This window comes from Lissotriton vulgaris, chromosome 7 (genome assembly GCF_964263255.1).
Source record: "Lissotriton vulgaris chromosome 7, aLisVul1.2, whole genome shotgun sequence".
Taxonomy (NCBI): domain Eukaryota; kingdom Metazoa; phylum Chordata; class Amphibia; order Caudata; family Salamandridae; genus Lissotriton; species Lissotriton vulgaris.
Genome location: NC_141695.1, coordinates 1,351,655,610 through 1,351,679,571, shown reverse-complemented (window position 1 = coordinate 1,351,679,571; position 23,962 = coordinate 1,351,655,610). Strand labels below are relative to the sequence as shown.

The 23,962-nt window shown below is 43.2% G+C and overlaps 1 protein-coding gene across 1 annotated transcript in view; it reads right to left on the bottom strand.

Annotated features, from left to right (window-relative positions):
* The window catches only part of LOC147703677 (serine protease 53-like), a 187,351-nt gene that overhangs the window by 142,048 nt on the left and 21,341 nt on the right, over positions 1–23,962 (bottom strand). The window contains exon 2 of the mRNA XM_086932035.1: positions 1,910–1,936. Within this exon, the coding sequence (XP_086788161.1) occupies positions 1,910–1,936 (27 nt within the window). The remainder of the gene's footprint in view (positions 1–1,909; positions 1,937–23,962) is intronic.

The window sequence follows — 23,962 nt, the reverse complement described above, 5'->3', positions numbered from 1 at the left end:
CTGTTGTGTTTGTTTCGTATTAGTTCCCATTGAGGCCCGTGCTGCCTAGCCAGAAAATGGCTACTTTGTGAGGCTCCCTAGAAAATATGTCTCCACGCATGCGCGACTGTGATCAAGAGATGTTTGAACGGCCTGTGACCGGGCTACTAATGTCAAGGTCAGCGTGGCCTAGAACAGTGGACTGATGCCAAGGGATGCTCGAGTTTGTGAGCCTGGGAAAACTGAGTGAAGTAACTACATGATGTATAAACATTACAAGGACAGGATGATGAGTTGCGGAATGGCCAATTTTGACTGCATGAGAAACGTGGAAATGACAGTGCAAAATTTGGACAATAAGGAGATGAGGTGATCTTCACCACCCCTCTAATGGACCACTGAGTAATGAGTATGGACCCTAAAGTTTCAAATTTTACTTAGATAGTTAGGGAAAAGGGTATGAAAGAGCTGGTATGAAAGAGAGAAAAAAAAGCTGTTCCTGAATTTATTTTCACAGCACGACAGGCTGCCGAACTGAACTTTGGGTGCAAAGACTTTGACATTTTTCCTGACTTTAACTTTTGATGGGGTATTGACATTGAATGCGGAGGCCTGATGGGAGGTAGACATCAAGGAAGATAGAGAGTCAGATTTGGGAACCTGTGTCATTTTATTCCTGTTCTTTTACTTCAACGAACTTGGTAATAGGATTTTTCTAATTTTCTTATTTCATATTTGTCTTTGCTAATAAATGTCAGATTTACTCAAATAATTTTTCATTTGACTTAAATTATATAAATGTTTAATAAGAGCCAAATGGTAGAATTAAATACATAAAGTCATGACAGAATAATTAAATAATAAGAGAAATAAAGATAAATGGGAAATAGTGAAGTTAAGCTGGTCTTGATTTCCCTCAACTAACTTCTACTAGCTGGTCCATCGACCTAAACAGTGGGGTGCCTTGATGTTATTTCCTATGAATCTAGAAAATGAGAACTAGTTCATATATGCAAATGTACATAATGTATAGAGTTTAAATTTAGATGAAATAGGGTGCTCCGCTGTCCAGCAGCTCGCCTTCTAGTTTCACTGATCTCGGGAGCAGTGTGATTGTGTGAATGAGTAACTTGCAGTGCTATGGGCCCCACCGACGAGTAAAGAAAGTTGGCTCCTGAGTAAATTGAGATGAACTAGGAGGGTCGTTTGAAAGCCGCGCTGGATCAGGACTGTGGACCGAGCTTACGGACAGAGTTCAGGATCTAAAAAACAGGTCAAATAAACAACCTACCCACCCCTCATGTCACACAGCTCCCCACAGTGCTAAAGAGCAGAGTCCAAGAACTTGGACAGACAGTTGAGAATCTCGAACCCACTTGGCTCAGGAACTAGACCAACACTAGAAATTCCCTCCAATCACTGCTGGGGAGTGGAACCTAGGCGATGCAAGGACTCTGAGATCTAGAACCCTTCCGGTTGTCACTCATGCGGTGCTTATTACCAGGGGCATAACTTGGTCAGTAAGACTGGGGGCAGGGGGGGCCTTCAGATTTTCCCAACAATCACGCTGGCATATAATGTTATAATAGATTAAAGGACAAGCAGGGTGCACAAGAGGGACTTAAGGGGCAGCCAAAAGGGAGAGAAATGCGGATAGATAGGAGTAGTAAGTGAGAGAAAGCACATTATTTTGTGAAATAACCGACATATTTAAAGTCTTTCCAAACAGACAGCCAGTGTGTGTGTGAGTTTTTGTCAGTGTGTGTAAAAATCCTGATAAAATCCGACAGACTCCACACCATACCCGACTGAAAGCACCTGCATCCAACTATTTATCACGAAATACATACATACCCCCCTCCCCGAAGCTACAACCCTGCTTACTCCTTCTGGATACGTCACAAAGATAATAGCAAATAAGTTACTGTACCTGTGGTGGCTGCACTGAGACCTGTACCTGTGAAAAAGAGAAAAAAACATGTTTTAATTCTATATTCTGCGTCACTGCTGTTCTCATAAAGGAGGTTGGATTTAGGTTCAAAAGATAGGATGGCAGGATGGTTAAAAGCCAGTCATGCTTGAATATTTCCGTCATTACATTTCAAGTGGCTTTTAAATCTAAATCAACATGGACAATAATGACATAATAAAGCAGGAAATGTCCCCGTGAACGATTACGTTTTCTATAGCGCTCCTACAGCGCTCCATTACTTTACAACTAGGATCATCCTTTATAAGTACACATATATGCATAAATGCTTGAGGCCCCTTATACAGCATGCAGGCTTCTGGCAGTGTGGGTAACTCACATTAAGCATTGCATTTGATCTATGGCAGCGAGTAAAGCTATCACACCAAAAACAACGCTTCTGAATGATGTGGTAAAGGTTTTGCTGCATCTGAGTAACAGACATGGGGGTGTGTAGAATTCCTACAACCAACTGATCTCTGTGGTGTCTTTGGGCAAACAAAACTATTTGCTGGAAGACGAATTCCGACCACTTTTTAAAATTCCCCTGTGGGGTAAAATTGGCCTACAAAAACACCCACATTTTCTCCACAAAGCAACCTGAGAAATTGGTGAATTTTGCAGCTCAAGTAATTTGTGTGGTTCTCCCTGCAAAATGGCAGATGTGTTGTAGAGATGATGTGATATTTCAGGAACCATGATACCTATATACTTCATTTTGGCATCAAAACATAGGTTTTGGGTGTCATGTAGTCTTATAGAGAAACAAAATAACTCCTCAGAGCAACCCTAATGACATTTTTCAAAATGGCAGCTCTATAATGATGTGTTTTAGCCATCATATTGGTAATTTATTTTATTGTTGTTTTTGTTTAAGGTTTTCTATTGATTCAAATTGATAAACTGAGCGCAGCAAGTGGTAGCAGAGGATCTTTACCTCCTGACAGTGTTGGTAACTACAAAATCTGAGGACTCCTTTAACACAAAAACATGTGTCATATGCCAAACTAATCCAAAAGGAAAGTTAACATCAACTGCAGCTGGATAGAAGAGAGTTTGGGATGCTGCCGAAATAGGGCAAGAGGAAGTTCACACAAGATTGAAACTGATGGGTGAAGAGGATCAAAGGTGAATTGTGAATACAATGTGTGTAGCTTACATTCTAAACGAATGAATGTAATACACACATTACTGCACAGGGGGGGACATTGCTCCATGATGTGAAATTATACCACATTCAATAGCCCTCGTTAGGAACGGCATTTTAATTCTGATGGGGCGGGTAGCAGCAGTTTCCGGCTCAATCAGAGATCCGTGATAGCACTGCAGATCGCTTACTTTCACCCGGAGATTTCGGCTGCTGAAAACACATTAAATCTTTGTTTGAAATTATAGAGGAAAATGAGTAATCACCTGGTGAATCAGAATTACAAAACCCTCATTCCTCAGTCGGCAGGGCTCAACTTCTAATGGACCACATTTCCCTTAACCTGGAGTCACTGGTACCCCCTGCATTGGTAACTTCAGGAGTTTGTAAAATCCAGCCCATTTATCTGGACACCCATAAACTGTGGCCTCTATGTCATAAGGGCTTCACTGTAGTCTATGGCAGAGCGTGTGACCTTTCAAACAGTGATCTAAGTGTATTGAGCTGTCCAACAAGACACCATCTCTTTGATAGCAAAAATATTTCACACCTGCAATCTATTCAGGCGTATTCTCAGCCTTAGTTCTTTATGAGTAATCAAATGTGTGGATTAACCACAATTAAAGTATTGGAACACTGTAAAAAAAAGTTGTTTCACACAAACATTTCGCGTTAGCATGACTAATTCGGTCACCGATCCATTTCAGGACTAGCAGCCCTTCATCAGGAGATGTTCTAAGTGACTAAGAAAAACATCAAAGCACTTATGAGAACAGAATACAAAAAGATCACCATAATGCAATTTAGATTTACAATCTGTGTGTTCATAATTTAAACCCAAATACTACAATGTGTAAATAGCTTGTCCGGTTCTCTCAAGAACTTGTCCTACACCACAAGCTATACAAACTCTTGTTAAACATGTGAATCAAGAGGTAATGTCAATCCACCAAATATGAGCAGTCGAAGAGGACATACGGGGTGCTCCCAAAGAATCATTTTCATATGCCTTGAGGCCAGAAGTTCATTGTACCAATATTACTCTGAGCATTGCATTAAATACTTTTCAAAACATGTGGAGAAATTCTGTGCAAATGTTCCCCGGCTCACCACAATGAAGAAAATATATTCCAAAAATGTATTTGTTTGCAAATATCTGTCCCAGTTTTAAATTCATCTCCATGTTTCAAAATAAACAGTCATAGTTTGCTTACAAACATTATTACCAAGAAGCATTTCAACATCACTCTTTAGGTGGCCTTTGTCCAAACAGAGTATTGCCATGTTCTTCTGCGCTGGAAATTCACAGTGTAAGTTTATAATTTTCTCAGGTCAGTTACATTTATATCCTCAAGTTAACTCTTATCAGGTGCTGCATACAGTGCTGTTCCTTTCACAGTAAAGTATACAAAACAGTGATGGACGGAATGTTTGAATTAATCTCAATTATTGATAATTACTTGGGCCGCATCCCAATCCACTGTTGTTTTGCACACCATGACACCTTAGTTTGGACCCATCTATAGGCAAATCAGACTTGACACTGCTTCAATTAGAACAGCCCAGCCCAAATTGCCAAGCTAGGTCTTCCTTGAACCCGAAAACAAGTAACCCAGAACCGGTTTCACTGCAGCAGCCAGGTATAGGCAAATATTCCCCTAGACTGAAGTGTCCTTCCTTTATTTCATAATCTCAAGGACGCTTGTGCCTAGATGTATTCTGGGACATTGAGTGCTAGTGACCAACGTTGTTGTCTACAATTTTCCTTGTGCATCACGTTCATATCAATGGAGGATCTGCAGGCAGTCCACAAGGAAGCAATCTAGCATTCACTTTCATTTTTCTAAAATTATTCATCAGCGGCTTCTAGGCAGCTTTGCTGCCTATCAGATGCCTTTGAGGCCCTGTAGTGGGTGGGGAACAACGGATAGGGATAATTGAACAGTTCTGCTATCCTTTTGTATATCCTGTTTTTGGGGCATGTTGATCATATTGATAGAAGCTTCCTTCAGCTGTGTGATCTTCCCTTGCAGTAATAGTTTTGTGTAGTTGCAAATCTCAGCTGCCTTCATTGTTTGTTGTGTATTATCATTTCTCATTCTATTTACATGTGGCTCATTCACAGTATTACTTTCTATCTGCTGTTTTTTGGGGCATGCAATAAATGGAGAGATCCAAGATTCCCCTAATAGAACCAGTATGCCCACTTTACTCCATTTTCCATTTTGAAACAAATTGTTTCCATTAGTTGAAGCTTCCTTACGCTTCCAATTGTTTTATTGTCGTATCAAAACTTCACCATTTATTTGCTGTTTACAGGCAATATGTTTCCTCTCAGGTGCATACAGGGAGACAGCTTCCCCAGGAATGAATTCTCAAATTGTAATTTGGCTTATGACCGAAGTTTATAAAGACGCCATCTTTGATCTTTGGTGGTATAGGAAACATTGTTGTTTGTGCTGATGTAGAAGGTTACAAAACAAGTCATTTCCACTTTCTTGTTCAAGCCCTTGTACACAATTTGTCAGGTAAATCTCTTTGTCATATCGTTGTTAGGAGGATCTCCTCCCATCAGCTATACTGATATGAGTTGTAGTATCAGAAATCTCAGAGGACTGACATCATGCCCAGATTCAGAGAAATGATTGTAATGCCAGATTTTTCATTTTTAATATGTCCTGTCAACAGTGTTATTTTGTTTTCTGGTTTACATATGTAGCCTATGATACATGGGCATTTCAAACAGTAAAGACAGAAACTAGAATTACATGTACTGTCATTTTTAATTATAATATTTTCTTCAGTGTGAGGATGTTGAGCTATTTCACCTTAGTGCCGGCATTACAGTGCCAGCAAAACAGATACTTGAAAGTACACTATTTCTTTTTTTTTTTAGTTTACATTTTGTGTTGTCAGAACCCCTTTCAGAGGGCCACGGGGCAAGCAGGAATTACTGGTCCCACCTGTAGTTGCTGAGGCCCTTACTAGAGATGTCCCAGTGCCCGACCTACTTTGGATCCTGCTCAACTGAGCCAAGCACCCCTTCTGCACCTGAATCTCAGTTAGGTGAAGTGAGACGAGCACTCAGGGCTCCTTCGGAGGAGCTCAGATGCAGGTCAGTGAACACAACTCATAACTCAGCATGCAATTAGCGCAAACAATAAATCAATGTCCAGTTTAATACTTGTTTTTATATAAAATAAGTATTATAATTCTAATTCTACACATGCAGAGTTAAACAACATTCAAAAGCAATTACACAATCCCTCTTGAGGTAGTTGTCAGGCCACTCCCCATCCTAACTTTAGTACAATGGGTTCAATGTTATTCTCCATTCAGTGGTGACCACATCTGTGAATGTAAACTATAAGCTTTACTCAAGAGCTCTCCCTGTTCGGAAGTTCAGTCACAAGAGTCTAGAGGGTCGCACTACAGATGGAAAAATTTCCCACAGGGACCTAAAGGCCCAGTTCATGGCTTACCTGCTCTAGTGGTATAGAACCCTTCTGTGGAGCAGCAAACTCCTGCTCGAGATCAGCAAAGTCAGGCTGCGTATGGTGACACACATCAGGTGCAGGCTTGCTCCTCCGAGCCACGCTACTGGCTGGTTCTAGCGATCGGGGTTGTTCATGCTCCGGTGATCGCATGGTAAGTCATATTTGACATTGTGGGAGGAGGGGTTGATCTCAGTGCTCAGACGGGACTCCAGCTATGTCCTTTGAATCTCAGGCCTCCTTTGGTGCAGTTCAGAGTACAGATTCCGGACTCACCTTGTTCACAGCAGCAGTTTCACGGTCCCAGGCGAAGACCGAACCCTTTGCCTCATTGTCTCTGGCAGCCCCTCATTGCATACAGGGTCACCACAACAGCACTCGCAAGTCCTATCACACTGACCTGCTGTTGATGTTCATGGTGGCCCCCTCTCTGGCACCCAGGGCCACCTACCATGAGGTTGTGCAGGCCTGGCACTCTCCACATAATACTCGCTCCTCGTCTGTGCACACTGCGGCCTCTCCTGGCACACAGGGGGTCACCAAAACAATCCAGCACACAGGCTACGGCCCAATTGGGGCAAGAGCATATTTCTCACACCTCACATAGGAAGTTCTCAAGTTAGGCTCCCCCCAGACCTTGCTCCTTCCAACCCAGGGCACACTGATCTTGGTGAGCAGGCAGGAGTTGGTGCTCTAGACTCCATGCCAGGTGACCTTGGTTTCCCTGGGTGATGTCCCCTCATCCAGCAGGGAGACGGGCAGGCCTGAGCCCCCAATCCTGGTCACAGGCAGAAGTCTTGCAGAGCTTCCTTCCTCACACAGCCCATCTGGCTGCTTGGCAGATGACAACATTTGGAGTCTCAAACTCCCCTACTTATAATTATAATCCTTTTCCAGAGACAAAATGTTATTTAGTGTCTGATTCTTCAAAGTTTTATATTTTGGTTTGGCCTCTTTGAAATGGACAGCTTTCCCCTTTCTTCTTCCTCCTTAAGGATGTCTTTAACAGCAGGTAAGACTCCGAAGCTGGAGAAAATACTTGTCATCTTGTTTGAAAACGTTGTAATAAAGAATAAAAAGAAGAATCACCAATACAAAGGAGGTGCACGGTAATGCAAAAGTAGCGTGATTTGTGCTGCTCAGTATATAATAGAGCAACACAAGGTGTTGCCCTTTGGAATAATCCTACCCTGACAGAAGCCTCAGAATACCAGACTCCACAACAATCAGAGAAGGCAGCTACTACAACCTGCATCTGTCAAGCAATACAATGGTACACTTTGGTTGCAAGGAAAACCTTTTATGAGCACGCCTCATACCAACTGTAGGTCTTGTCCTGAGGCAGGCCAAATAATTATAGCCTGGCTACTACAGGCCAGATTGGTCATACAGGTCAGATTGGGGTTTCTAAGACCCGCAAAGAAGCAAGGCACACAAACTAACCTGCGCACATTAATGGTCTTATCCACAAAACAACTGTCTGGATCACATCGTGTTACAGGAAGGATGAGCAAAGCCGGCTCCCAAATCTTTACGCACACATGCAGTGCCAGGTGACTAACACTGAAACAGGACTTACAACACTTGCCTGAAAACTCATTTATTAGGGTGTGTGTTCCCCGTGGAGTCTTGTCTGCTGCTGCTCCCACACCCCTCAGCAGGAGCAAGACAGAAATATCTTGCTTCCACGTGACATGCCTGTTCATGACTATAATTGAATCACGGCTCCCTTTGCCCAGCTGCCTCTCCCAGGATCCCTCTTCCCTCAGGGTGAGGCCTGTAGCCAGAGAAAGGTTCCCTGGGAGAATATCGTTTTCCTCGCCTCCCCGTTGTGTTTTCCTACCTGTATTCCCTACCCCCGTTTACCATTCCCCCTCTACCTCTTCACTCTCCATAAGACATGTGTACGCGCTAATACTCTCACTTAATTGTGTAATCTCATGTTTTATCTTTACTCCTATGTCTATACTTGTCTATGTAATTACTCACTGATCCTCATGTAAAGTGCTCTGATACCTCCAGGTCTAGACAGCGCTATATCAAAATTTTCAAATAAAAAAAAAAAAAAATAACAGTAAAGCACATAAAATTTCACTCGGTCCTTTCAAAGGAGACTTCTCATCCCAGATAGACTTTGTAACTGAAAATCACTAAATTGTCTAGAGTGGCTGCTTCATCACAGAAGGCGGGAAAGCCATGGATATTATTGTAGTCATGCACACATGGTGTGGTTGAACAGTCTGAGTATATCACTTTGACAAACCTTTGGATCATTGTCAAGCAGGCATACAAGCTCTACGTTATAAACCTTAATACACACCAGTTTTAATCGGGACATCATTAACGACTGTTTAATGCTTCATAGGGCATCTTCTACCCCCTGGCTAAACTACATCAGAAAATTCATGAGTGATATTTGCCATCCTGAATATTTTTCTAGGCTGGATAGTTTTGTATCAATTTTGCTAAAAACAATAAAACTAGACTGTTTAGCTCATTTACAGTCAATTAGACTTTCACAAGAAATTGTTAAACATATGGTCCTGGAAAATCAGTTGTTGATGTCATGTCACTGTCTTCAGCCCTACCTTGTGTATGTATAAGTTGTTGCAGACTCGTTTCCGCCTGGGGTCTTTTCATAGACGTACAAGTTTCCCAATCATATATGACTGGTCCAAAAATCCTGGATGCTTGCCCATGCTATGACTTATCACAACAATCTACGATGCACATCCTTTTATTTTGAACATCTTATTCTCTCCCAAGAAAAAGATTGATAGTGCAGATTTTAAAAAAATGTGGGTTTAAGATAATGTCGCTTAGCATTTCTGGCTTCCCAACTTTTAAAGAATGAAAGGTTTAATACTTCCCTTCCGTGGTTATATACTTGAAATGTGTTATTAACTCAAGGAAAACAATGTGGAATATGAGTCCTGGTTTTAAAACTTAATCGAAAATCTTTTTATTCCCTTATGTTTATTTGCTTGTAATTGTATGTTATAAACTGTGTTTTTATGATTTACATTTTAAATCGAATAAAGCTATTTTTGATTAATTGATTGATTATAAACATTAATCAGGCAAGATGCATTCTGTGAATGTTTTCAAATTTCTTCAAATGCAGACGTTGAATTCTGAAAGGCACAGAAGACCTCCATGGCTGCAAACAAATTTGCAACAATGTGTCGACTAGTCAGAGGCTGAAATACCCCCTCCCACCATAAAAAATTGATACGTGGTCAAAAGGAGGCGAGCATGGAGTTATCCGTGGTACAGCGGTCTGCACCAGATCCTCACAGTTGCCACTTGCACAGCGGAGAGCAGACGCTCAAGGACTGCTTCCGCTTTGCAAATGTTTATAGACCAATTGACTCTGTGGACAAATGTTTGAAAATTGCCTTTGTAAGAATTTTCGCACACTGCTTCTGTGCAAGAGGGTTGCAGAATAAATAAGTTATGAAAAAAGTGTTACATGCCAACCCTCCAGATTCAGGTGAGAGGCTACCAATATCAAGGCTAGTTTCCAGTCTCCAGATTCCTGTAGGCAGAAACCCGATTCCTCGTCACACTTCAAATGGCAGGGAGTGGTCTTGAGTTACTCGGAATAGGCACTGCCAGTAACCTGGTCCTGCAAGCCAGTGCACAACATTTTTGGCTCGCTTTCTATGCCTGCCTTAGCGATTTCTCTGTGCTCCCGACAGGAATGGAAAACACATATTTGCATATCTGATTCTGCAGCAGCACACTTGCAGGTCTCACACATGCCAATTGACTCAATGCAGGCCGCAATAGAAGTCAATCAGAGAAATACATTCTTCTGATTATTTTATTTAAATTTCCAACTTTCCTCTTTCAAAATGTTGGCATGTATGGTGTAGCATGTCATATAAAAAATCTACCTAAGAGAATTATTATATTGTGGCGAGCGCTGCCTTGTATAGTGCACGAGACTAAGGAGTTCGGTCCTACAGGGGGTGGGCTGGATCCTTTTTGAACAGAAAAAATACACAAAATGCCCACACCCCACTCGTTTTCCAATACTTGTATTCAGAACAAAACCAAAAGAGTTAATTTTAGTTTGTCTGGGTACCTTTATTTATACCCCTCCGATTTTTCAATTCTTTTTATGAACTCTTTTTATCAAATTTGTGAATGAAAAAGACACATATATATATTCAATACTATTTACAACACATATACATATTACATGACATAACTATTAATGGAAAAATAAATGCGACATAAACATCCTACATACACAACAAACAATACATCTTAATGTGTTTGTACTTAAATGAATTAATATACAACAATCAGTATTCAAAAGAATAGCTTTCAGACAAAATCAGAGAAGTAGACTATTTCACCAAAGGGTGACCAAATTTGTACCCAGTCAACGCTGGTTTACTCAATCAACAAGAGTTTTCGCTCCTTAGGTTTTGCTGACGCGTTTCGAATCCAAGTAAACAAGTTCTTGGATTCTCATCAGGGCTCTGTCATTTATCTGCAATAGGTGTAAACAACAATAACGTTTTGTTTATTGATTGATTTCACCCTCTCTTATCCCCAGACAAACTCCCCACACTGAGAGATTCCGCATATCTACCTGCGTGATTTGGGATAACTGAGTAATCTTTGCAATAAAATCCGTCCAATGGCAGCTTGGTTGTATCAATTGTTCCTACAGACAAAAGATTATCATTCTAAACAGGCTGGACATTATTTTTAACGTTGTTAAACTGGTCAAGGTGTCCTCTCGGACTGACAGGGATGGTCGCACCTTATTTCTACGGAGAGTATCACAATGGATTGAAGGCAGATTGTATCATTCCTCACGTGCTCTATCTTAATTTCTTTTCCTTTATCTCAGCATCTCATGCCTCGGGCTGACTGTAAAAGGATAGGGACAGAATTTAGTCTACATCGCAGGACATGACTACTGAGTGCCCCCCCGAGAAAGCGGCAAGTACCTATTGATCGTTGCGAACTTGCTGATCGTGCTGTTCGACCTCTTCTCTTCCGGGACCCACTATGTCCTCCGGTCACGTTTTTTTAGCCGATTCCTGATGTATAAACTTACTCGCATTAGAGATTTCTACGAGCATGATTTTCAAATTATTGCCGGGGAAAGGGAAACATTACCTCTTTCTCCCGCCACCAGCCGTCACTATCCCGATTGTATCCGCAGTAGCAGCCATCTTGGATTCTTCCATTATGTATTTCAATGTGGCCAAAGGAATCCTGGTACTTGTGGTTCCTTTGCCTAGCCTGGTTCCCATTGGATACTCCCCTCCATCTCTCAAGGCTCATATGAGTCGATATTAGCCCTCTATGTGTATGCCTAATTAACATATTCAGTCCATGTTAGTTCTTTATTGTACTCCTCATGCCTAACAAAAACATTTTTTATTAAGAAAATACGAGCTTGTGGTTAACAAGAAAACTCACAGAATTTTATAACCTAGAAATTTCTGATCAATTGTTAAGGCCCGTTTGGGTACTGTTAAATTTTAGAATCAAGTACGCCTCTTTCTGCAGCAGTACTCTATCGACATCTGCCGGACGTTTAGTTTGATTCATACAGAAAAGGATATACCCATTTTTTATTTTTAACATAAGATTTTATTGAGAAGAAAGCAGAGTCATTAAACAATCACATATAGTGTGCAGCAATAAAATCAAGGTACAAAATGGATACATTGGTACATCAGTGCAAATTTCTAGATAGGGGTCCAGTTCGGTTCATGGCTAGTTCCACCATCAGAGAGTCACATAATTCACCACGGTATCTATTCCAGTGACCCCATTTCTTATCCCACTTTGCGGGGCAACCTCTAAGTTTGTATACTGTTTTTTCGGCGAGTATACAGCGGTCCATCTTTGCCGTCCAACCCACCACCAGTGGCCTATCAGCAGAGCCCCATTTCATAGCTATTGCGCGTTTAGCAAGCAGGAAGCTAAGCGCCGCCCATTGTAATTCAAGCTCGTTCAAGTCTGAGGCCCACCAAATGTTAAGGACACATTCCCTTGGAGACAACGGGATCCGCTTCCCAGGGAGTCTCCCATCTTTCGGACAATCCCCTTCCAGAATTGTTGTATTGCTGGACAGTCCCATAAAACATGGTAGAAGGTGCCAGACAGGCCGCAGCCTCTTAAACACAGGACGTCAGGATGCCTACCGATTCTAGCCAATAGAGTAGCAGACATGTAGGTCCTATGTAGTATCTTCAATTAAATCAATCGAAACCTATGATTGATCGCAGACTCTCTAGGGGACATTAGGGCCGTCCGCCGGTCTTCTTCGTCCAGGGGACCTAGGTCTGCCTGCCATTTCTCTCGCAGAGACTGAAAAGTATCAGGGAGGTTATTACATAGTTTAGGGTAGGTGTAGGAGATGGCCTTCGAGGGGAGAGGTTCCAGCCAGGCTAGCTTGAATCAAATGGCAAAGGGAGCGAAGGACTCACGTCTGGGCATACCCTGCCAACTTAGGGCGAACAAAGCAAACACGAGATGATGCACATTGGCTTTTAGTCACACCTGAACAACCAGTATTAAAGGGAAACCTTGGTTGTTTAAGGTATTTTTATTCTTCTGCAAGACGCCAGGCTGTATCTATATCTAAAGTACTTCCTGGAATATGGTTGAGTCTATCCTAGTTGTTAGGGAAAAGGATGACACCCAATGATGAAGCATGCCACTAATAGAGTGGGTGAGGGTCTAATAAAGAAAACTATTTGGTTTCCAAAAAGGTTGGTGTAACCCTTAAAACACCAGTTTTTGACAATACTCCTGGTCGGGGGATACCTTATAGTATTATACTATCAAATAGGGAGAGTGTATCCCCTATCCTTAAAAACATCTCTCTCTCCTCCCTGAAGTACGGTCTAGTGACCACCGTCTCAGGCTTTTGGATTGTGGAACACTGAATAGTCACAAACTTTAGGTGCAGGTATTTTGGTATAGGCAGGCCCTGCTCATACATAGGGCTCCAGGTTTTATGGTGTTTATTTTTTTAACATTTCCGTCTGTATTCATCCATATTAATTCTTTGGCCAACTCATTGGTATTTATCCATATTATTTTGTGTTTTAGAATAAAGGTAGCTGTAAAATGGTATATGTCCACCTTTATTTAACTCTTGGACGTGCACTCATACATGGATGCATGTCATGGTTTAGTAAATGAAGCAGCCACAAATAACAAAAGGCTACACTCACAGATACGTTTTAGCGTTATACTACAAATATGTGTTAGTATGTGTCTGTATTTAAGGAAATCTCATCCTGTTTTTCAGCTCTCCATGCTGTCTATCTGCTTAGCTGGTGTCTGGAATTCATGAAAGACAGCATAGAGAGACTCTCAAAAGAAGCACCATTTTCAGTATTTTTCCACTTTTAAAAATAAATATAGACAGGAAACACATTGTTTTCTGTCTGTATCTATCTGTAAAAATCAGTCAGAACGGAAAACATGAAGCCTTATCCATACATTTCTGATGGGAGCACCCACTGGAATGGAAGAGCAGCTCGTTAGGACAGAGGCGGCTGGTAACCCCCAAGAGGGGTGGGCAGAATAAAGGGTGGGTGCGTGCAATCACATTCAATTAATCAATGAGCATTTGTATAGAAAGAGGAAAAATGCAGGTCAGAAACTAGCAATAAGAGGAAAAATGAAGGTAAGAAGTTAGCAGAAATAGAAAAAATAAAGGTCAGAAATAAGCAGAAAGAGGACAAATAAAGGGCAGAAAAGAGCAGAAAGAGGCAAATTGAAGGTCACAAAGCGGAAAAAGATAACGGTAGAAAGAAGAGGAAATGTACCTAAGAGGGTGATATTGACTATTTGGAGGACACAACGGACAGGGAGATGCTTCCAACGTGACCAGGGGAGGGGGCGGGGCATTTTATAGCTGAACAGCTGTGAGATGTTTTAGGAGATGTATCCTTATATCTAAATGCAGTGCGGTGATTAGCACCAGTTACCAGTTGTAAGCAGATTCTTAGCAGAGGGAATTACACTATTGTCTCCGTCTGTGTATCAAGAACTAATGAGAATGTGCAAAATGTAACTGCTGTCACTACTGTATTGAGACACTGTATGGATGGAAATTTAATAAAAATATAAATAAATGAATAAATAAAAAAGAAGAAGATATTTAAAGGTCAGAAATGAGAAAAAGCAACAAAATAAAGGTCAGAAACGAGAAGAAACAGGTAAAATAGAGGTAAAAAACGAGCAGAAAGAGGCAAAATAACGGTAATCGGTAGAACGAGCATAGAGAGTACTTACCCACTCCACAGGCTCGCCTCCTCCTGTCCTCTGCTTCAGTCCCTCGGTGCTGGAAGCTTGAGCTAGTTGGATTCTCCGCACCACTTCAGATGCTGCCCTCATGCTGCAGATAATGTTCAGCAGCATGGGAGTAGCGCCTGGATTGACTGGAGCCGACTGCCTCGATGCTCCCACAGGCACTGTATGCCTGTACCTGCTGCCGGAGCCATCTGGATGGAGAGGTTTACACTGCGCATGTCAGGGTGGCCGTCGCAAGACAGCCGGCCAAATGTCATGCTCAATGTAAACAGCTGGAGTGAGCATCACTCACCAGCTGCCAGTCAGCAGCAGTGGCCCCACCCCCCAAACGCCATCTCGGGCTGGGGAAAGGGAAAAATAAAATGGTTATAAATTCAATTTATTAACATTTTATTTTTCACTTGGCTGTGTTGACAGCAGGGGGGTGGCGCTCCTCTGCCCTAAAGGAGGGGCAGATTCTCTTTCAGGATTAGGACACCTTGAAATGATGGTTTCTCTGGAACCATACGTCAAAGGGTGAAGCTTCAGTCTGTGCGGCACTCATAGTTAACCAGTTTAAGTCAATAGGACACCCTAGGGGTTAATGGCAACAAAGGTAAACAACATATTGTTGCCCTCTTGAACTCAGGGATGATTGGTCAGTGTAAATGCACCAGGAGAAATAATGCTTTGATGGCTTTAACACGTTCTCGTCCCTCCAGAGAAACAAATGTTGACCTTTTCGACAGGTCCCAGCCCACCCTACGAGGACCATGCGCAGCCACTGTTTTTCCAATCACCGTTCAGGGAGATGCCGGTGTGCATATCCACTAGATCATAGTGGCTGTACTCATCATAGGACAGTGAAGCAGTCCCACCTACAGACTGTCAAGTGCTTAGAAATTGCCTTGAAGGGAAGACCAGCACAAAGTTCTGATGCAGGTCTGCTGTCTCCTCTTACCTGAACCTACAGAGCTTCTCGGGAAATGAAGATAAACACAATGAACTATCTCTGGGGAGGAAAGCCAATTCCTAAGAAAAAGTGTTCTACCTTGAAATTCCTATACTACTGCTAACCAGTGTGGGACACAATTTCTTGGACATTCTGGCAATGGAGTGGCCGAGTGCAGGTGCCACCTCCTCTGATTGTGGATTTGACTGATGTGGCCAGGCATCCGGTTACAGGTTCTCTTTCTGTTATAGGAACGATTCCAGAAAAACAAAAAGGAGAAGGTAATACGGGGTCAAAGCAGCCTGAAGAAGGCAGGTATAGACCAGCCATGTCAAGTATGGTGAAGCTGATACTTGGCAGAACAGGGACTGGTGCTGCAAAGGCAGCCAAAGTGTTTTGGTGATTTATTTTTTCTTAGTCACAGTCAGTTCTCCAGGCATGGCAGGATGTGGCTGGAGATTGCCCCAATACTCCAAGACAAGCCTATAGGGCTACTCAAGGGCCAGCTACATTCTGAGTTTCATACACACCAGGATTAAGGTACATGAAAGAGGAACCTCATCTTGTCCCACAGTCACTGCAACCTCATAAAGGACGCCATTTACACAGTACATGGACTCCAAGTCATTTACACAGTATCTTAACCACACCACACATTTTCTGGGGGGAAAATGACAGACCCCAGTTATGGGGTGCTGAATGATGTTCAAGGAGTGGGCAGTAGATGCTGCCACATAGTTACAGTTAGAAAGGAGTGTGAGCTTACGTCAGCTGCTGACAATCATCAGTCCACTATTGGCTGGGTGTTGGGAAAGTAGTCACATACCGCTATATGTAAGGTTCACTTTAGCAGGCCCCCGTCAAGTAGAGCCTTGTGAATTGATGGAGAGCAAATATAAAATGTGAAGCGTCCCAATTTCGAGTCCACAAGAGAAAAACATATAGGGTGAGTCAGAAATGCAAAGTAGTTCTGCATGGCACAGCTGTGGGCACGATCCAAGGCTTTACAAGGTACAAAGATAATTTCCCCTTCCTCTGCATCATGGGATGAGGACACCTAAACACTACAATAATGTTCCACTTTGAACCCATTCTTTGGCACCCAAGGAATCCAATGAACTGAGACTCCGAGGGGTGTAAAGTTTCTTAAGGGTGCAGGAGTAAAAAGCTGCTCTGTGGGTAAAAAGGGAGGTAGCTAACTTCATCTTGGTCCTATAACTTAGATCAGCAATAGAGAAGCAAATCTAAAGATTTTAAAGGCCAATTAAAGATGACCTCTGACTAGAAGAATGGCAGTGGAAAGTCCACCCATTCAAAGGAGTATTAAGATAGTCCCAAAATCTTACTTGTAGGAACACAACTCCATTACAGCCAGTCCTCCCCTTAAGGCTCATGATGTGGCCTTCCTTCACCTGCCCAGAGTTATTGGATCACTCTCTGACGACCTTGACACACTCTCAGAGACACAGCGTCATATCCCAATATTCCTCTTATCTTTCTGGGTGAATTTAACCTGTCCTTTGAGAATTATGCACATTTAAAATTATTTATCCATTTATTTCACTCCAAGCACCATTACAAAGCACATATTCTCTATCCACTCATACTTACCAGAAAACACGTCATTCATTTCTTAATCTGTCACCCGCTATCAGTCCACTTCCCTCAGAACACGACATTCTACATATCTCAACCACAATCTCCCTTCTTCATTGCCTGCAAACAAACCTCATCATTTGATAAACTACACAATAACTTACTTTCTTTCACCTGTCCTTCTTGAACAGCATTCAAAGACTGTTCTACAATAGACTATGGGCTGATTTAGATCTCGGCAGACGGGTTACTCCGTCACTCCCACTCTTCAATCCAGACTCTCCAAGCGGCTCAAACTATTTGTCATTAGACATCTCTTCCATCTCTCATGTTCAATTCATTGCAGACTGAAATTGTTTTATGTAAGAAGAGAGCTGCAGAAATAGAAGCTGTAAATTTGATTTTGGTAAGAGGACATTGAGGACCTTTGAAGGTAAAATTGTATTCATAAACAAACTACAAATTAATTTTGTTATATTGAAATTGAAGGGACTGTTTATAAAATATTTTAATGTTGACAAGTCTCGTTTAGAAATACAATGTACTTCTACGGCCTAAAATTAAACACTTTTTTGAGAAGCTGAATTTATTTTCTGTAACTACACCCCCCCCAAAAATTAAAAAAATGTTCCATTAACCTATGTTTGATAATAGGGAAAGGAAGCTTGTCTTTCATTAAACCCAAAAAATAACCAATTATCATAATATTATTCACATATCTTTCTATAATATTATTGAAAACCACACCATTTTTTCACTCTAAGCTTAAACAAATACTCTTATCTTATACAGGGTGCCTACACTAATATTTAGTTAACATCCATCTGGGAAGAAACCCTTTCCATCCGCCTAGCCCAGTTGGATCACCAATTGGATTGTTTCTCCTCTTATATAAACAAGCATTGGAAATGCAATAGGTCTCGCAGCATTAGAGTTAGTGCTTTTAGAATTGTTTATGGGTTTTTTTTGTAAATCTTTAGCATTTTTGTTTCCTGTAGCCAATGCTAAAGAATTACAAATAAAAAAAGCCATAAACAAATCTAAAAGCTCTAACTCAAATGCTCCGAGACCTATTGCACTGTGTGAGGGTGAGGGGTTGAGGGTGAGTGAGGGTGAGGGTGAGTGAGGGTGAGTGAGAGTGAGGGTGAGTGAGGGTGAGGGTGAGTGAGGGTGAGTGAGTGAGGGTGAGTGAGGGGTTGAGGGTGAGTGAGAGTGAGGGTGAGTGAGGGTGAGTGAGAGTGAGGGTGAGTGAGGGTGAGTGAGGGTGAGGGTGAGTGAGGGTGAGTGTGAGTTAGGGTGAGGGGTTGAGGGTGGGTGAGGGGTTGAGGGTGAGTGAGGGTGAGTGAGGGTGAGGGGTTGAGGGTGAGTGAGAGTGAGGGTGAGTGAGGGTGGGTGAGGGTGAGTGAGGGTGAGGGGTTGAGGTTGAGGTGTTGAGGGTGAGTGAGGGTGAGGGCGAGTGAGGTGTTGAGGGTGAGTGAGGGTGAGGCTGAGGGGTTGAGGGTGAGGGTAGGTGAGGGGTTGAGGGTGAGTGAGGGTGAGGGTGAGTGAGGGTGATGCTGAGGGGTTGAGGGTGAGTGAGAGTGAGGGTGAGGGTGAGGGTGAGTGAGGGGTTGAGGGTGAAGGGTTGAGGGTAAGTGAGGGTGAGGGTGAGTGAGGGTGAGTGAGGGTGAGTGAGGGTGAGGGGTTGAGGGTGAGTGAGGGTGAGGGGTTGAGGGTGAGTGAGGGTGAGGCGTTGAGGGTGAGTGAGGGTGAGTGTGGGTGAGGGTGAGTGAGGGTGAGGGGCCGAAATAAATATGTTTGACTGACTGACAAACAACTCAAACAAAAAATATATTTTGATGGAAGACATGAAGTCAAAAATGTGCATCCTAGTGTTGGCAGTTGGGTTAAAACAAGCATTGGAAATGCAATAGGTCTCGCAGCATTAGAGTTAGTGCTTTTAGAATTGTTTATGGGTTTTTTTTGTAAATCTTTAGCATTTTTGTTTCCTGTAGCCAATGCTAAAGAATTACAAATAAAAAAAGCCATAAACAAATCTAAAAGCTCTAACTCAAATGCTCCAAGACCTATTGCACTGTGTGAGGGTGAGGGGTTGAGGGTGAGTGAGGGTGAGGGTGAGTGAGGGTGAGTGAGAGTGAGGGTGAGTGAGGGTGAGGGTGGGTGAGGGTGAGTGAGGGTGAGTGAGTGAGGGTGAGTGAGGGGTTGAGGGTGAGTGAGAGTGAGGGTGAGTGAGGGTGAGTGAGAGTGAGGGTGAGTGAGGGTGAGTGAGGGTGAGGGTGAGTGAGGGTGAGTTAGGGTGAGGGGTTGAGGGTGGGTGAGGGTGAGGGGTTGAGGGTGAGTGAGGGTGAGTGAGGGTGAGGGGTTGAGGGTGAGTGAGAGTGAGGGTAAGTGAGGGTGGGTGAGGGTGGGTGAGGGGTTGAGGTTGAGGTGTTGAGGGTGAGTGAGGGTGAGGGCGAGTGAGGTGTTGAGGGTGAGTGAGGGTGAGGGTGAGGGGTTGAGGGTGAGGGTAGGTGAGGGGTTGAGGGTGAGTGAGGGTGAGGGTGAGTGAGGGTGATGCTGAGGGGTTGAGGGTGAGTGAGGTTGAGGGTGAGTGAGGGTGAGTGAGAGTGAGGGTGAGGGTGAGTGAGGGGTTGAGGGTGAAGGGTTGAGGGTAAGTGAGGGTGAGTGAGGGTGAGGGGTTGAGGGTGAGTGAGGGTGAGGGGTTGAGGGTGAGTGAGGGTGAGGCGTTGAGGGTGAGTGAGGGTGAGTATGGGTGAGGGTGAGTGAGGGTGAGGGGTTGAGGGTGAGTGAGGGTGAGTGAGGGTGAGGGGTTGAGGGTGAGTGAGGGTGAGTGTGGGTGAGGGTGAGTGAGGGTGAGGGGTTGAGGGTGAGTGAGGGTGAGGGTGAGTGAGGGTGTGTGAGGATGAGGGGGTGAGGATGTGAAGGCGCGTTTGGCAGTGTATGTTTTAACGCTCGGAATATCATAATGAACCCAGACATGACAGTCTTCAGCCAACAGCTGTAAATAGTTAGTCAAGTAAGCTCCAACCGAGAAGTCTCGTTGCGCAGCGCTAAAACCGCCACAGTCTGCATCAAAGTGGGTACATTTGACGGCCATTTTGGAGTAAAATGTATCATCTCGTTAAACTGCGATATTGAGCCCACGGCTGCAGTACAAACACGCGCAAAGAGCTCTGCTTTTACTTATTACCTACGGCGAAGGGTGGGGGTGAAACCTTACATAACGCTTCAACTGACATATTACTAGTGAGATCGGAATAAGGACAGAATACAATAATTAGTGTGGAAAAGCAAGCGGTATTGAATTATTCGTAAATTCGTTGGTAAATAAATAACATTGTAACCCTACACCACACAACAAAGACAGTGTTAAATAATTACAATACATTGGCAAACATAAATTTAATGAAAATACAAAGAGAATGTAAACCATTTAAGCTTATCATCGATAGAATTATTAACATTCCAAGATGGCCGCTGCCATACCTCACTGTGATTGGTCTAGTGTTTTAGGATTTACATCTGGGTAGCTGGTTGTTAAGTTTCCAAAGTGAGTGACATAGAGAAAAGACTCCCACGCCACTTTCGTACAGAAGGCGCTTTCACTGCACAGGTTGGTAGTACTGAGTTTATGTTGCGGAGTTCGGAGTTTGCAACAGCGTCCTACAAGACCTATAGTGTCTTGTTAAGTTAGTTGGCACCGTAGAAACCTTTAGAATATGTTGATGTTTTTTGCCTAGGTCTACTCGTCTTTAAAAAAGGTGAAGAAGTTCTCAAATTGGTACAAAGTATGTGCATATCAATTATACTGGTTTCGCGCGTGCATCTGTCTGTTTTCATTTTAGAGGTCGTGACTTAGAAAAAGGTCTACTGCAAAGTGTAACGATGTTTCCTTATTATGTTGGTATTTATTTTCTTTGACGGCTCTCAATGCTGTGAACATCAGCAGTGTTATTTGCGTTATTAATCTGCGAAATGGCGCGCAGAGGGGAGGGGGGAGGAGAAATGCGACACGGCGGGAAGGGGAGGGGGCGGAGCGGGTAAAATAAACAAGACGGAGGGAAGAGAGGGGAGGGGGGAGGAGAAATGCGACACGGCGGGAAGGGGAGAGGGCGGAGCGGGTAAAATAAACAAGACGGAGGGAAGAGAGGGGAGGGGGGAGGAGAAATGCGACACGGCGGGAAGGGGAGGGGGCGGAGCGGGTAAAACAAGACGGACGTGCACGCGCTTTTAAGCTCAATGCGCATGCGCATTGAGCTTAAAAGTCACGGGCACTGCAAGGAATCGCCACGATTCCTTGCAGTGTGGATAAAGAGTGGATAAGCCCCCATAGTCTCGCTTGCTCGATGCTCATGCGCATCGACAGGCGAGACCTAAAAAAGTATAGGAAAGATGCGGCTCTTACCCATCAATGATGTGCTCGGGAGGGTGTTTCTCGTCGCTGGACGTGGCTAGTACAACCTTCCCTCCATTGGAAGCCAGACAGAAATCATCAACTTTGCTCATGTCTGATCCGGCTGTCAATTGTTAAAGATAAACATTCATGTGTGTTTAAGACACCAACAAAAATGAGAGATCTACAGCAGGCTAAACCCTTGCAGAGGCTAACGCGCCATCGAAAGGAGAGTCCCCTAGTCACCAGGCAACCGAGAAGTCTCGTTGCGCAGCGCTAAAACCGCCACAGTCTGCATCAAAGTGGGTACATTTGACGGCCATTTTGGAGTAAAATGTATCATCTCGTTAAACTGCGATATTGAGCCCACGGCTGCAGTACAAACACGCGCAAAGAGCTCGGCTTTTACTTATTACCTACGGCGAAGGGTGGGGGTGAAACCTTACATAACGCTTCAACTGACATATTACTAGTGAGATCGGAATAAGGACAGAATACAATAATTAGTGTGGAAAAGCAAGCGGTATTGAATTATTCGTAAATTCGTTGGCAAATAAATAACATTGTAACCCTACACCACACAACAAAGATAGTGTTAAATAATTACAATACATTGGCAAACATAAATTTAATGAAAATACAAAGAGAATGTAAACCATTTAAGCTTATCATCGATAGAATTATTAACATTCCAAGATGGCCGCTGCCATACCTCACTGTGATTGGTCTAGTGTTTTAGGATTTACATCTGGGTAGCTGGTTGTTAAGTTTCCAAAGTGAGTGACATAGAGAAAAGACTCCCACGCCACTTTCGTACAGAAGGCGCTTTCACTGCACAGGTTGGTAGTACTGAGTTTATGTTGCGGAGTTCGGAGTTTGCAACAGTGTCCTACAAGACCTATAGTGTCTTGTTAAGTTAGTTGGCACCGTAGAAACCTTTAGAATATGTTGATGTTTTTTGCCTAGGTCTACTCGTCTTTAAAAAAGGTGAAGAAGTTCTCAAATTGGTACAAAGTATGTGCATATCAATTATACTGGTTTCGCGCGTGCATCTGTCTGTTTTCATTTTAGAGGTCGTGACTTAGAAAAAGGTCTACTGCAAAGTGTAACGATGTTTCCTTATTATGTTGGTATTTATTTTCTTTGACGGCTCTCAATGCTGTGAACATCAGCAGTGTTATTTGCGTTATTAATCTGCGAAATGGCGCCCAGAGGGGAGGGGGGAGGAGAAATGCGACACGGCGGGAAGGGGAGGGGGCGGAGCGGGTAAAATAAACAAGACGGAGGGAAGAGAGGGGAGGGGGGAGGAGAAATGCGACACGGCGGGAAGGGGAGGGGGCGGAGCGGGTAAAATAAGCAAGACGGAGGGAAGAGAGGGGAGGGGGGAGGAGAAATGCGACACGGCGGGAAGGGGAGGGGGCGGAGCGGGTAAAACAAGACGGACGTGCACGCGCTTTTAAGCTCAATGCGCATGCGCATTGAGCTTAAAAGTCACGGGCACTGCAAGGAATCGCCACGATTCCTTGCAGTGTGGATAAAGAGTGGATAAGCCCCCATAGTCTCGCTTGCTCGATGCGCATGCGCATCGACAGGCGAGACCTAAAAAAATTATTAACTACTATATCTCATTGTTGTCATATCTACCAATGTTCTTTTCTAAGTTGAGGCTTATTTGCACTTTCTCATTTTTTTACTTTCCTGCCACCTACACATTTGCTAAATTGAATAGTATTTGCCCCAGCACTCTTAACACATCACTATCTCCCAAAAATCTCTCTTCAAAACCATTATGCACATGGAATCATTTATAACCATTACAACTACATATGCCAGATAACAAGTATATAGCATCTGCACAATCCATCCTTACGTGTCCTTCCACATTGCCAAAACCTACTCCCTGAATTTGTCGTGCCCAAACTAGATTACTGCAACAGCCTACTAGTTGATATTACCCTTCCCTCATTCATACATTTAGGCAAAGTACTTAAGGACCTTACATAACTTCCCCAGACACTGCCCGACCTTTCAATATCCACATCAAATTGGATGGTTGCTAGAAAAAAACAAAGCATTGTACATAATACCCACCTTTGCATTTCAATCCATTACTGGTCTATTACCTACTTATACTAAATAATTACTAGAT